The sequence below is a fragment of the Acomys minous genome (assembly GCF_964271855.1).
Source record: "Acomys minous genome assembly, chromosome: 6".
NCBI lineage: Eukaryota > Metazoa > Chordata > Mammalia > Rodentia > Muridae > Acomys > Acomys minous.
In genome coordinates, this window is record NC_140487.1 from 89,056,194 (window position 1) to 89,072,133 (window position 15,940).

The window sequence follows — 15,940 nt, forward strand, 5'->3', positions numbered from 1 at the left end:
GCCTTTGAGAATTCTTATTCAGTATCCACAAACTCAGTGTACTGTGCCCCCACCTCCGCCCCATAAGGTCCTCTCTTGAATTCTCTCTTGTTCTGTCTTATCTTCCTAAATGCTTAGATTAAAGGTATGTGCTGCCACACTTAGTACAAACTCAGTATAAATCTGAGGAAACATTAGGCAAACCCAAGTTGAGGGATATAGAGTTTATAAAGTTCTTGACTCTTCAAAAATGATCAGGACTTGGACATTGTTAAAGTTTTGTTTTTGTTTTTTGTTTTGGTTTTTTGAGATAGGGTTTCTCTGTGTCCTGGACTCCCGTTGTGGACCAGGCTGGCCTTGAACTCACAGCAATCCGCCTGCCTCTGCCTCCCGAGTGCTCGGATTAAAGGTGTGCGCCACCACGCCTGGCCCTGTTAAAGTTATTTTTGATAAAACTGTTCGTTTCTCAGTTTCTTTCTTAACCTGGCTATCATACAAAGAATTGAGATTTTTATATTTGCTTAACAATAAGCTTCACAGCACAATAACTGAGCGGTTATTACTCTATTCTCAACTCTCTAAGATAATCTGGTTTCCTCCGGTTTTCATCCCAGAGATACTTGCACTTTATAGCTTTCCTGCTCTAGCTCCTTCTCCTGGTGTCTCCTGGACCTCTGCTGGTGGCTCCATCCCATTCCTCCTCCTCTAGCTCCTGGCTGGCAGGAAGTCCAACCCTATTCTCTTCCCTGTTCAGCAACTGGCTGTAAGCTGCTCTATAGGCATAGAGGGGGACAATTGGGAAGCAGTGTTTACACAACACTGAGACAGGAGATTCTCACAACAAGGACTGCTATACAGAAATCAGCATTTGAATTACACAATAACCTTATGCCTACAAGGCATGCCTTTGGGGTTTATAAATCCAAAATATTTTATTTATTTATTTATTTATTTATTGAACAGGGTTTCTCTGTGTTAGCCTTGGTTGTCCTGGACTTGCTTTGTTGACCAATCTGGCCTCGAAATCACAGCAATCTGCCTGCCTCTGCCTCCAGAGTGCTGAGATTAAAGGCATGTGCCACCATGCCTGGCTCCAAAATAAATTAAAATATAAATTTAGTTAAATAGGGGCTGGAGAGGTGGCTCAGTGGTTAAGAGCTCACAGTGTTCTTGTGGAGGAACCGAGTTTGATTCCCAGCACCTGTGTTGGGTTGCACATAACTACCTATAACTCCAGCTCCATGGGAATCTGATGTCTCTGGCCTCTGTGGGTACCTACATTGATGTCCCCATAATTAAAAAATAGCAAAATAAATATTAACAGTAGCACAAATGACTTATTTATACTTGAAAAATGAAACACTCATTTAAAAGAGAGTTAGAAAGAAGAAATTACTTGAAGATTTTAGATGGTTGTGTTTAAATTAGGCCAAAGTCTATTTTAGGGGACTATGAAAATGAGATTAAAGTTATTTTGTATACTTACAGTAAAAGATTTTCTTTTTTTTTTTTTTTTAAGATTTCTTTATTATGTATACAATATCCTGCCTGCAAGCCAGAAGAGGACACCAGAAGAAAACATGTGAGCCACCATGTGGTTGCTGGGAATTGAACTCATGACCTTTGGAAGAGCAGTCAGTGCTCTTAACCTCTGAGCCATCTCTCCAGCCCCCAGTAAAAGATTTTCTATTCTCTTGATTTGTTCCACCTCAGTGACATTTTCTCAAAATGGAATTTTAGAAAAAATGAAAAACATGTTTTCTCCTGTTCAATGGTTTTCTTTCAATATTTCTGTATTTAGATAGATATTTATTCTGTATGCTGGTTATTCAGCCATACTAGTGAGACTACAGTTAAGAAACAATATCTTCATCTACTTTATAAACTTGACAGCATTGAGGGTGATGCTATAGGGAGTAACCAGGGAAAGTGGGAAGAGCATTGGCTTTGACCTAGACATGAGTCCTAGACCTTTCACTTTATATCATGACCTTGGACAAATTCTCAACCTCTCAGAGAAGCTTTTCATTCTATAAAGTGACGGTTGTAAATATTAAATTAAATAAACTATACTTGAATGCAAAAGACTATATATTATTGCATAGAACACACACACATGCACACACACATACATACATACACACATATTTGGAGGCAAGTTTTCTCTATGTAACAGCCTTGGCTATCCTGGAACTCATTTTATAGACCAGGCTAGCCTTGAACTCACAGAGATCCACCTGTCTCTGCCTCGCAAATGTTGGGATTAAGGGTGTGCACCACCATGCCTGGCTAGAGACACAATAAAAATTCAAATTACTATTATGAACCCAAGATTTTGTTATGGATGTACTCTGATAAATATAAAAACATACTGGGTGAAATGGCTTATTTTGGTTTTTTGTTTTTTCCCAGAGCTGAGGACCAAACCCAGGGCCTTGCGCTTGCTAGGCAAGCACTCTACCACGGAGCTAAATCCCCAACCTCGGTGAAATGGCTTATAACCATCAAGAAACTTTCAACCTGTGGAAGGAGAGAAATAATTTGTAAATGAAACAGTTACAGAAAAAAAAAAAGAATTCATAAATTTGCCAGAACTGTATTTGTTAAGGTACTAAAGGCCATGGTTGGAGGGGAAAAAAGGTAGACATTCTTGTTATTTTAAGCTATAAGGAGTGACCTTGAAAGAACATGTAGGAGTTAACACACCGAGTAACAACTATTTCATTAGGAAAGCTTTAAGATTTATGGGGAGTTTCCATGCATTTTATTACTTACTGCTTGAAATCACTACATTTTTTTTTTTTTTTTTTTAGTTTTGTGTCAGAGAGTAAAGATTTACAGAGGGGCTGGAAAGGGGGCAACCTTAGGCCTCGAACACAGAAATGCTTGAAATTTATGCTATTAAAAAAAAAAAAAGATTTAGCCGGGCGTGGTGGCGCACACCTTTAATCCCAGCACTTGAGAGGCAGAGGCAGGCGGATCGCTGTGAGTTCGAGGCCATCCTGGTCTACAAAGTGAGTCCAGGATGGCCAAGGCTACACAGAGAAACTCCGTCTCAAAAAACCAAACCAAACCAAAAACAAAAAAAGATTATTTATTTATTATGTATATGGTGATCTGCCTGCCTGTACACCTGCACACCAGAAGAGGGCACCATATCTCACAGTAGATGGTTGCAAACCACCATGTGGTTACTGGGGATTGAACTCCGGTCCTCTGGAAGAATAGCCAGTCCTCTTAACCACTGAGCCATCTCTCCAGCCCAGATTTGTGCTATTTTTATACAAAGATTTGAAGGTTTTCATTTACCTCCTGAAACAATCTCCTTAGGAGCTGAAGTTAGTACTATTTAAAGGACTCATCCAGGGTTCTACAGACAATCTTTGGGAAAATAGTTCTGAAAAGTCATATGTTTGACTATCCATGCCCTTCATCCCTTTTACCACATCATGGCATTGTTTTAATTTTAAGATGGAGAGAAGGGAGCGAGGGATCTGCACTGTGTTTGAATGAGTTCTGAGGTTTTCACATGTCTGATGGAAAAACCCAGTTTTGCATGGTTGCCCTAATGCTGGCCATACTCTGAACTCTGAACTCTGATCTCTGCTTTGTCTGAGGGGCCATACTAGCTGGGTAGTTGAATTGCCTCGTGTTGTTGGCATTGGATTTCACCTCATGATTCCTATTTATGACAATTTCAGATCTCTCTCTTTAGAAACAGCAATTAAAAAGTCTATAGAGGCTTATATTTCTTTTTCTCTCTCCTAGTCTGTTTTTTTTTTTTTTTTTTAATTTAAAAAACAGGGTCTCACCATGTAGCCCAGGCTAGACTGGAACTCTCTATGCTCTGCCTACCTCTGCACTCCAAGTGCTAGAATTAAAGGTGTGAACGAGCTCACCAGACACATCAGGTTCTATTTCCTACGTAGCTGATCCTGTGTATTCAAACAGGATCACCTTATAGGGTGGGAGAGATGGTTCGGCGGCGTAGAGTATTTGTTGCTCTTGTAGAGGACCAGGGTTCTATTCCCAGAACCCATATGGTGGCTTAGAACCACTCATGACTCCAGTCCCAGGGGTTCAGACACCTTTTGCTGGCTTCCATGGGCACCAGGCACTATATGGTACATACACATACACACAGGCAAAACACTTATAAAATAAAACAAATCGGGGCTGGAGAGATGGCCCAGAGGTTAAGAGCACTGACTGCTCTTCCAGAGGTCCTGAGTTCAATTCCCAGCAACCACACCGTGGCTCACAACCATCTATAATGTGATCTAATGTGCACTGTATACATATTAAATAAATAAAGCTTAAAAAATAAAACATATCTAAGAGAATTTAAAAATATACAAGTTTTCACGGAATTGTAGGCCACATTATTTTTAGTAAGAGAACCATGGAATACATTTCCCACTAGTGGTGTTAGGAATCTAACCAAGAGCCTTGTGCGTGCCGGGCAAGGGCTCTACTATTGAGCTACACCTCCAGCAAATCAAGATATTAATATGACAGAGCACACTTCTTTACATTCACAGGACCAAATATTTGATCCAGACTGTGTGTGTATGTGTGTGTGTGTGTTTCGAGACAGGGTTTCTCTGTGTAGCTCTTGCTGTCCTGGACTCACTTTGTAGACTAGGCTGGCCTCGAACTCACAGAGATCTGCCTGTCTCTGCCTCCCGAGTGCTGGGATTAAAGGCGTGAGCCACCATGCCCAGCTCTATTTTTTTTTAAAATACACTTCCCAGCTTAAGAAATTTAGGCATTGGTTCTTTATGGTGATGTCATCAGTTCCCAGTTTTGTTTAACATTTCTAGAGTTTAACATAGTTTCCAGAGCATGTATGTGTCCTTTAAAAGCCTATAGTTTCCTACTTTATTGTGTCAAGATTGAATAGATTCTGTCCCCCTTCCTTTGGCCTGGATGGCAATTACAAGTTGTTATATAATTAACAGTGTTTGACTGTTTCAGGTGCCACGGTTGCTAATATCTGACCACAAGTTGAAATTTTCAGTAATTCTGAGAAGTCCAATATAGTTTTACTTATTAAAGTATTTTAAAGAGAGTATCTGAACTAGTGTTTTCAAGTTTTCTGCATGTGTCAGCTTTAAAAATGTAGATATTATGGCAGCAGAAATATTATTTTCCTTAAATATCAACTTAAGGGGCTGGAGAGGTGGCTCAGAGGTTAAGCGCACTAACCAGCGTGCCTGGTTCAGGTCTAGCACCCAAATGGCAACTCACAACTATCTAGAACTCCTGTTCCAGGGGATCTGACCCCCTCACACATGCAGACAAAACACCAATGTACATAAAAGATAAGCAAATTAAAAAAATATATATCAATTTAAAATGCTCAGCATCCTCTTGAGGTCAGGAGTCTCATCTCTCAGTTTCCAGGGTCCACAAGACACGTGGTCTTCTTGGATACCTCAGTGTTTGTGCCTGAGGTTGCAGACTCAGAAAAAGGAAATTTCAGATTGGGAGTGCCAGTACGTAAGCGGCCTTTGACCGTGAGGTTGAACGAAGTTGTATTTTGCTGAAACTTTGTCAGAGGAGAACGTTACGTGTCAGACATTCTCCGTGTCAGGCGGTTTATGGGTGTGCTGAGCTGGATGTGTGTTCTGCGTGTGACTAATCACGTGAGGCTCCGCATCACATTCCGGCCGCGGCCGGCGGGAGGCGGCACCTCCAGGCCTAGGCCTCCATCCAAACTGGAATAACCTGTTGCGAGCCCTCGGGCTCCGGGGGGGACGCAGCCCAGCGTCCCGGCCACACGGGGCCCGCGTTCCCGCCCGCTAGCCGAGCGCCAAGCGCTTGACAGGAGGGCGGTCACATGACGGCCGCAAAGCGCCGCTTTGCGACCTCGATGACAGGCAAAATGTGCGACAGCCCTGGCGTCGGCCAACCAGGGGCGGAGGCGGCGGCCGGGGAGGAAGCGGAGGAGGCGGAGGCGGCCGTGGCGTTGGCCCGCCTGCTCGTTCTCTCGCTTTTCCCCGCCCCCGTCGGGCTCGCCGCGGCTGAAGGGAGCCGGGCGCGCGCTGTCGCAACCTGTCCTCCCTCCCAGCCGGCGACGGAAGGACCAGCCCGCCATCGAGACCAGCCTCCCCGTCCCGGCGGCTGCGGCAAGGGCTCCGCGGGGCGCAGGCGAGCGCAGGGCGGCTGAAGGTTAACCGAGTGCATGAGAGCCTAGCCTCCCGCGCTGCCCCGCCCGCCGGCCCGCCGGCCCTCCCGCCGGCTCGCCCGCCAGCCCCTCGCCACCCGGCGGCGGCCGCCACTGCGGCCGCAGGAGGCGCCGTCTCGCTCCCAGGTGCGCGCTTCGTTCCCGGAGCCGCGGAGCTCGGCGGCCGCCATGGCGTCCAACATGGACCGGGAGATGATCCTGGCGGATTTTCAGGTGAAGTGTCTGGCTCTGCTTCGCTTTCCACCTCCAACTCGGCGGCTTCGGGGTGGCGGCGCGGTGGCCTCTTCCCCGCGTTTGTTTGAGCACCGCGGTGGTTGTAGTGTGGGCTTTTCTACCCTGCGTGGCTCAGGGTGTGTGTATTATTGTATATTGTGAGCCATGGGGAGCGTGTATTTCAGATGCTGTGGGGTGTGTGCGCGTGTAGAACGTGTTAAATGGGGTTGAGTGAGATCTTTTTTTTAGGTTTGGGGGTGTTATGATTTGGTGGTTACTATGCATGTGGGCTCTTTCTCAGTCTTAGGAGGGATGTGTAGAATATAGGGAAGGGGTCAATTATAGGGTGTTTGCGTTGTTCCATGAGGAAACTGTGATGTGTGATGTGGTGGGTGTTGCTATGGGTGTGGTGTATTGTATGAAGTGGAGTGTAAAAAGGCCCGAGCGATGAGGTGGGAGGCTAGTCGGGCTTTGTGGTCCTTTTTAAAGAGCGGTAAACAGCTGAGACCCTGGAGGCCTTATTTTGGAGAGTTTGGAGGGCGGAAGATAAGGCAGATAGATAGGCAGTATGCTCTGCTGTGCCTGCAGTGAATTCACAACCTTAACAACCCATTCGTATTTGCAGATTCCCCTCCCCTACAGACTTTGCTGTCCTTTCCTCAGGAGTTCATTTAAAGATTATTACCTTACTGAACCCTCCTGTAGTGACACTGGCATGTAAGCATCTCAGAGAGGCCCTTTAAAAGTAGAGTTGCGTGCATCCGGAAAGATTTGGAGTTACAAACACCTGTGAATGTTTTCTTTGCCTTTTGATTTTTACTGAAGGCAATATTTTAGTGCCATACACACACCGTTTGGCATTACATTGGTCAAATATAGGCAGACTTTTTTTTTTTTCCAACACTGGCATTACTACATTTATACTTAATGTTCTGATGAGCATTTTCCAAGAATTCGCCCTTTTTTCTTTAGTACATTATATGGTACACTAGGAATATGCTTCTATCTTCATTTTGATTCTACTCACGAACTCAGGAAAGATGGTTTTTAAAAAAAAGAACCGTGGGCCGTGGCATTTTGGTGTTTGTAGGTTTCAGGATAGCCTGAGCTCTTCTGCCATAGTCCATGTTTCTCTGTGTAGCCCAGGCTGGCGTCTAGTTTTGCACTGCCTTCCTACCCCAGCTTTTCTCACAGTTGTGGAATTGCAAGTGTGATTGATTATGTCCACTTCTTAGATGTAGCTTTTACCCAGTCTGTGTTTTGATGGGAAGGCTCTGAACAGCAACAAATGGTATAATCTACCCTGGCCCCTAATGTGATTATACCTTTGTTTTAATTTCATAAACTTTAAAAACCTCTAGTAAGTTGTAGCTGATGTCTGTCTTCTTTCTGTCAGTCACTATGCTTGTTAATATTTTTATTATTTTATTATTTTTTAATTTGGTGTGAGGGGGTTCAAGATATACGTGGTCCAGTTCAACCTTGAGAGATTCTCCAGTGCTGGGATTATAGGAGTTTATGCCATCACACCTGGCTCACTACTAATTTCATATTAGCTAAAGGACTGGAAGTTTAGGGTCCTGTTCCCAGAAGCAGAGCACTATTTTTGAGGCACGTCAAGACTTTTGGCTTGGAAGTCAAAATAATTATTTTGATCATATTATTAAATTCCAAGGATATTTCTTTCCCAGCCTTTCTTTCCCCTTTGAAACTGTTTTCCTTTTGCGGTAGCTGGGCACTGTACCCAAGGCTTTGTTCACGTTAGGCAAGCGCTCCACCACTGATTACACTTCTAGCCAGTTCTCCTTTTGGAATGGTCTTGCAATGCCAATAGGTCAGTGACATATTGTGCACATTGCTTGTAACTGGAAAAATTACTAGTGGCATTTGATGCGAACAGTCTTCATATAATAAAGAAATATTCAGAAGACTATGAATTTAAATACATCTTTTGTGTGATCCTCTTACCACTTAAAATACCACATCATTTTGTTTGCATGGTCTTACTTTATTTATTTTTTATTTTTTAATATATTTCATTAATTTATTCATATTACATCTCAATTGTTATCCCATCCTTTGTATCCTCCCATTCCTCCCTCCCTCCTATTTTCCCCTTTACTCCCCTCCCCTATGACTGTGACTGAGGGGAACCTCCTCCCCCTGTATATGCTCATAGGGTATCAAGTCTCTTCTTGGGTGGTCTTACTTTAAAACTGATCATTGAAGCCGGGCGTGGTGGTGCACACTTTAATCCCAGCACCCGGAGGCAGAGGCAGGCAGATTGCTGTGAGTTTGAGGCCAGCCTGGCCTACAAAGCAAGTCCAGGACAGTCAAAGCTACACAGAGAAACCCTGTTTCAAAAAACCAAAAAAAGCTAAAACCAAAAACAAAAAAACCCCAAAAGACTGATCATTGTAGTCTTCTGTATTGTAAGTTTTAGTGTTAATTTAAAAATAAGCAGTTATCTATTGTAAGAAAACCAAGAAACCTATTGTAAAGATTGTACTTAAAGGAATGTAGCTCAGTGGTAGAGTCCTGCCTACCTTAACTTACATAAGGCCCTGGGTTTGATACCTAGTACTATATCCATATACACAAAAATGCATGTGTGCACATATCACATATACACACAAACACAAGACATAGCATGCAACCCCCCCCCCCCTTTTTTTTTCCTTGAGACAGGGTTTCTCTATGTAGATTTGGCTGTCCTGGACTCACTTTTGTAGACCAGGCTGGCCTCAAACTTACAGAGATCTGCCTGCCTCTGCCTCCCCAGTGCTAGGATTAAAGGTGTGTGCCACCATGCCCAGCCTGCATGCAGATTCTTGGGTATTGTTTAATTTATATCTTCTCAAAGTGAATATAGTAAAATTATGTTTCTTTTATGTGCTTCTGAGAATCAGTAATAATATGAGAGCTTAGCATTGTGTAGAAAGGTGACACTTTTTTTTTCCTGAGACATGGTTTCTCTGTGTATCCCTGGTTGTCCTGGAACTTACTCTTACTGTGGTATCCTCAAACTCACAGAGAATGCCACTGCCACCTGAGTGCTGGGACTAAAGGCGTGTGTCACCACTGCCTGACAAAAACACACAATTTGATTTAAATTTTAAGAATGCTTAAACATTCTTGTTTAGTGTTAGTGTTTACAGTAGCCAAAATATGGAACCAACCTAGATGTCCGCTAGTATATGTAAAGTAAGGAAAATGTGCTATGTACAATGCAGCTTTATTTTCCTTTAAAAAGAATGAGTTAAGAAAAAAGTGAAGCTGGTTGTGGTAGCACACACTTTTAAGCCCAGCACTTAGGAGGCAGAGGCGGAGAAATCTCTGCGTTTGAGGCCAGCCTGGTCTACAAAGGGAGTTCCAGGACAGACAGCTACGTAGAGAAACCCTGTCTTGAAAAATAAAACAAATAACACCTCACTTGAAACCTTTGCATGCATTTGAATATCTTATTTTCTAATATTTGTATTTATTTATCCCATTATGGTCATATAATATGAAAAAAGCAATTATTTTAACAAGCTCAGTGAAGAAGGCTTTTAAAAACTCCATTTCCTTTTAGGGGAAATAAGTGAGATTTTGATCTCTGCTGGTTAATGGGTTATAATAAGTGTAATGTCTAAATATGAAAAGCTTTTGGGAAGGGATTCTTGATCATTTCACTAAAAGAGAAAATGCGTCCATTGCAGCCAGTGCCATGGTGCTCCGTAGTGGGTGGGAAACTACAGCTCACGCTTAACCGAGAGGATTGGAACTGTGCGTGGGTGAGCTTACTACAAAACAAATTGTCTTGTAATTGGCACCCCTCCCGCCCTCCTCAACTAGCTTGAGTGAGGGCCCAGGTTTACCCCCCAGCAGTGAAGAATTTGTGGGACAGAATTCCCAGTCCTGTCAACTAAAAAATTTAATCATGGAAAATATATAACACAATTTTCCATATTAACCACTTTCAAGTGTATACTTCAGTAATAATAAGTATTTTTAAAAATATTTTTTAAAGATTTATTTACTTATTATGTATACAGTATTCTGCCAGGCCAGAACAGGGCATCAGATCACATTATAGATGGTCGTGAGCCACCATGTGGTTGCTGGGAATTGAATCAGGACCCTGGAAGAGCAGTCAGTGCTCTTAACCTCTGAGCCATCTCTCCAGCCCAATAAGTATTTAAATAAGTATTTATAATGCTGCCCTTCATCTCCACGGCTCTTTTCATTTTTTTTAAAACTATAGTTCTGGTTGCTTTAAATAATATATCCTCATTTTTCTCTTTCCCTGACTCCCTGCAACCAGCATTCTGTTTTCTGTCTTTATGAGCTTGATCGTTCTAGGTACCTCATTCACAGGAGTGTTTCACTTTTGTTCTTTTGTGACTGGTTTATTTTACTTAGTGTTAAAGAGCTTCAGGTTCATCCATGATGTGGCTGGCACATGTCAAAAGTTTATTTCTTTTAACAGTTAAGTAATGCCCCATATTTGGAAATGTCATCTTTTGCTTACTCATTCATCTTCTGTCATACTGAGGATGCTCATAACTTGTGGCTGTCATGAGTAATGCTGCTGTGAACACTGCTAAAAATACTGCTAGAATTACTGACTTTTTCAATTTATGTGGGCTTATACCTAGAAGTAAATTTGCTGGGTCACATAATAATCCTAAACGGAAAATGAAATTTTACTCTTTTTGAAGATATGACATCTTGTTTCCCTTATCAAGTGTACCACCAAAAAATTTGTTCATTTATTTATTTTTCCAGACAGGGTTTCTCTGTGTAGCCTTGGCTATTCTGGAACTTACTTTGTAGACCAGGCTGGCCTTGAGCTTACAAAGATCTGCCTGCCTCTGCCTTCTGAGTGCTGGGATTAAAGGCATGTGCCACCACTCAGAATGGAGGAATACCAGCGCCTTGCAGGGTTTCCCTGTGTAGCTGAAGCTAGGGTCAAACCCAAGGTCCTCCTGCCTCAGTTTCCACAGTGCTGGGTTTGTAAATGTGGGTCACTACACCAAGTTCAGTTAGTTACTTTTAAATTTAGTTCCCTCTAGTGAATTTAGAATTTGGAATGTTTTATAAATATGTTCATCCTGAGTCAGGCTGTGGTGGTGCATGTCTTTAATCTTAGGCAGGTAGATCTCTGAGTTTGAGGTCAGCCTGGTGTACAGAGAGAGTTCTAGGACATCCAGGGCTGCACAGAGAAACCCTGTTTCAAAAAACAAAACAAAACAAAAATTCTAGTTTGCATAGTAGTATGTTACAGTTAAAGTAATAGTCTGGCTGGGCGTGGCGGTACACACCTGTAATCCTAGAACTTGGGAAGCAGAGGCCAGCCTGGTCTACAAAATGAGCCCAGGACAGCCATGGCTAACACAGAGAAACCCTGTCTTGAAACCACCCCCCCCCAAAAAAAAGGTAGTAGTAGAGTAGTATTTATTCTGCTCCGTCTGTCTAGAGCCATAAGAGGGTATACTCTCAGTTAAAAAAACAAAAACAGATGGCCCCCTAATGTTTTTTTGTAACAAAAGAGGTGCAATCAGATGAAACATTCTAAGTGCAGTATAGGTTTGTTTTTTTTAAACCCCAAGACAGGTTCTCATTCTGTAGCTCTCACAGAGATCCATCTGCCTCTACTTCCCAAGTGCTGCTTTTTTGTTTTTGATTTTAATTTAGTTTAATTAAAAAAAAAAAAAAAGACAGTCCTCACACTTAGACTGGACGGCTTGAACTCAGGTCCACAGCTTGGCAGCGAACACCTTTACCTGGTGACCGATCTCACAGGCCCCTATTTTTGACAATTTTTAAAGTTGGTATTTGTTTAAAAGAAAAGGTTCAGAGATTGTCTATTTAAGGCCCATGTCTTTAACTTTTGTGGAAATAGAGACTCCATGAAAAGGAACTGACTTGTCCAAGCTTCATGGGTTGGTTTGGAACGAAAATATGCCCAGGAACATACATGTCAAATAATTTGTTTTCTACCCAGTTTGTCAGAGACATTTTAGTTTTTTGAAGAGAACAGATTTGCCATTCAGAAATTTCTCCAAATGGTGAAACTTTATGTAAATAAATGGACAAATGGTGTCTGGTGGCAGTTACCTGTAGTCCCAGCTCCTCATGTAGCTTATAAGGACCAGTTATTTGAACACAGACCTGCCAGGCCACACAAAGATTTCATCTCAGAGCACATGCAGACATGCAGGAAGGAGGGAGGGGAGGGAGGGGGGATACTGGTACTTTTTTCTAAATTCCTAGCCAGAACCACAAGTGGCTCGGAAGCATGGAGTGAACATAGTCTATATTTACTTTCTGAGCACGGCTGGGTTGGTTCTCCCCTTCTTTCATGTGGGTCCCAGGGAGCTAACTTGAGCTGTCAGGCTTCGAGGTAAGAGTCTTTACCCACTAAGCCATCTCACTGGCTTCTGAGTTTCTTTTTCTGAAATATAAGTCAGAATTCCTGTGATCCAAAAGAGGTGTCTTGTAGCAATAATTATTTTTTAGGGGGTGTTGCTATGACACCCCCTGTTTCTAAATATCTCTTTGGGGTTTCTACTGTACTTCAGACCATTTAGTTCTTGAAATAGAAGACACAGAGACCTTTTAGATTTATAATAAGCCTTAAAGCACTAGAGCTGGGCAGATGTTAACCCTCTAAGCTATATTGCTATTTCCCAGCTACACACCCCAAGTTACTTGCCATAATTGTACCTGCCTGGGCTGCTCTGTTCCAGCAGGTCAGCCCTCATGGCCATGTACTCATTCATGGACCATGCTACTCCGTGGGGACTTCTTTCTTTGCCACTTCCTCTCCTGCTTCTCTGTCCCCAAGGCTGGGAACCTAAGCTCCACCTACTTCTTTTCTGCCCAGCTACAGGCTCCAGTTTTATTTTTTGTTTTGTTTTGTTTTGTTTTTTTGGTTTTTCGAGACAGGGTTTCTCTGTGTAGCCTTGGACATCCTGGACTCACTTTGTAGACCAGGCTGGCCTCGAACTCACAGCGATCCGCCTGCTTCTGCCTCCCGAGTGCTGGGATTAAAGGCGTGCGCCACCATGTCCGGCTAGCTCCAGTTATTTTTATTAACCAACCAATGTTGAATTGGGGAACAAGGTTTACACAACAAAGGCCAGTGTATGTGAGAATGCACTTATCTGGGTGGCAACCAGATCTTGGGGCCAGTATACAGCATTAAAAAAAAAAATTTTTTTTAATGACTTTACAGCCTGATCCCAGCTCTGCCCTTCCTCTCCTCACAGCCCTGCCCTCATGCTCTCCTTTCCTCACCTGCCTCCTTCTCCTTCTTAGAGAAGGGGAGGCTCCCAGGGGGTACCAACCACCCTGGCACCCACCTCAAGTCATTGCAGGACTAAGAGTAACCTTTCTTTCTGAGGCCAGACAAGGCAGCCCAGCTAGGGGAAAGGGATCCAAAGGCAGGGAACAGAGTCAGAGACAGCCCCTACTCTCATTGTTAGGGGACCTACATGATGACCAAGGTGCACACCTGCTACATATGTGTAGGGGGCCTAGGTCCAGCCCATGCATGTTCTTTGGTTGGTGGTTCAGTCTCTGTGAGCCCCCATGACCTTAGGTTAGTTGATTCTGTAGGTTTTCCTGTGGTGTCCTTTTCCTCTGGCTTCCTCAGTTCTTCCTCACACTCTTCCACAAAACTCCCTGAACTTGGCCTATTGTTTGGCTGTGGGTCTCTGCATCTGTTTCCATCAGCTGCTGGATGAAGCCTCTCAGAAGACACACTAGGCTTCTGTCTGCCAGCACCTTTTACACTTTTAAAAAAAATTTAAATTTATTTTAAAAAATTTACTCACTTTACATCCCAATTGTAGCCCCCTCCCTCATCTCCTGGTTCCACCCTCCGTCTTCCCCCCTGTGTTCTTCCCCTAGTCCTCTGAGAAAGGGAGCCCTTCTCCCTTATCAACTGACCCCAGCCCATCAAGTCTCATCAGGACCGCCTGCATCCTCTTCCTCTGTGGCCTGGTAAGGCACCCCACCTGGGGGATATGATTAAAGAGCAGGCAACAGAGTCTATGGCAGGGACAGCCCCTGCTCCCTTTACTTGGGGGCCCCTATGGAGACTGAGCTGCCTATTGGCTCCATTTGAGCAGGGGGCCTAGGTTCTGTCCAAGCATGGTTCCTTGTTTGGTGCATCAGTCTCCTCTGCTCTCCCTGGGCCCAGATTTGCTGGTTCTGTTTGTCGTGTTGTGGAGCTCCTGTCCCCTCCAGGTTCCTCTATCCCCCAGCTCGTCCATAAGGCTCCTTGTGCTCTGTCCAAGGTTTGGCTGTAAGACTCAGCTTCTGCAGGACAGCTATGGGGTTTCTGTCCTGTTCCTTCTCTTCAGCAGCATTCAGTGTCTATTCTATTTGCCCTTCTGAAGGAGATTTAAGCATCCTCCTGTAGGGTCCTCCTTTTACTCTCTTGACGATTGGTTTTGTTTGATTTGATTGTGACTGTGCCCAGGTTCTTTCCTTTCTATCTATCTATCTTTCTTTCTTTCTTTTTTCTTTTTCTCTTTCTTAATTTCTTTTTCTTTTTTTTCTTTTTTGGTTTTTCGAGACAAGGTTTCTTTGTGTAGCCTTGGCTGTCCTGGACTTGCTTTGTAGACCAGGCTGGCCTCGAACTCACAGCAATCTGCCTGCCTCTGCCTCCCAAGTGCTGGGATTAAAGGCATACACCACCATGCCCGGCCTCTTTTTTTATTTTTTATTTTTTAAATAAGGGTCTTGATTATGGTGTTTTAGCACAGCAATAGAAACCCTATCTAAGAAATTTATTCCAGAGTGAATTTTTTATTTACTGTCTGTAGAACCCTGATTGACTTTCCCTGAAGACGATGCCAGGCAAGCCAATACTGATGTCCTCTGTACCCATCAATAGTCAGCTGTAGACCTATGGCCAGACTTAAGACTAAGCAGGCTCCTAGAGGGAGAGAGAAAGGGAGGTCCATGGGGAGGTAGGAGTGCTCAGCAGAGTGTGTAGTCACAATAGAATTTAATGAGTTTGCTAATTCATTCAAGCAGAAGTCTGGGGAATATGTGTGGGAATGGATTTTTAAGAGTCTGAGATAGTAGTGGAAGGAACATAAAACTGGATCAGGCTGAGTTTATTCACTTGGGCTTACTGTGTGAATATTCTAAGTTTAATATGGAAATTTGCACAGTTAAAAAAGGGATATTAAAAGTTTGATTGGTTGGCTGAAGCATTTGCCATATGATGGCCTGCTGAGAAGGAGCTGGAGACGTCTCCTATCCCATGCTTAGTGTTGACTGGACTGGATTGGTTTTTTTTTTTTTTTTTTTTTTAAAGACAGGGCTTCTCTGTGTAGCCTTGTCATCCTAAACCTCTTTCTTTCTTTCTTTCTTTCTTTCTTTCTTTCTTGTTTTTTGAGACAGGGTTTCTCTGTGTAGCCTTGGCTGTCCTGGACTCACTTTGTAGACCAGGCTGGCCTCGAACTCACAGCAATCTGTCTGCCTCTGCCTCTGGTGTGTGCCACCACGCCTGGCTTGTTTTGATTTTCGAGACAGGGTTTCCCTGTCTAGCCTTGG

General features: G+C 43.4%; 1 protein-coding gene across 1 annotated transcript in view; it reads left to right on the forward strand.

The window, feature by feature from the left end:
• Nucleotides 1-5,904: 5,904 nt before the first annotated feature.
• The window catches only part of FAF1 (Fas associated factor 1), a 303,539-nt gene continuing 293,503 nt past the window's right edge, over nt 5,905-15,940 (forward strand). The window contains exon 1 of the mRNA XM_084787058.1: nt 5,905-6,382. Coding sequence (XP_084643184.1) covers nt 6,338-6,382 — 45 coding nt within the window. The 5' untranslated portion in view covers nt 5,905-6,337. The remainder of the gene's footprint in view (nt 6,383-15,940) is intronic.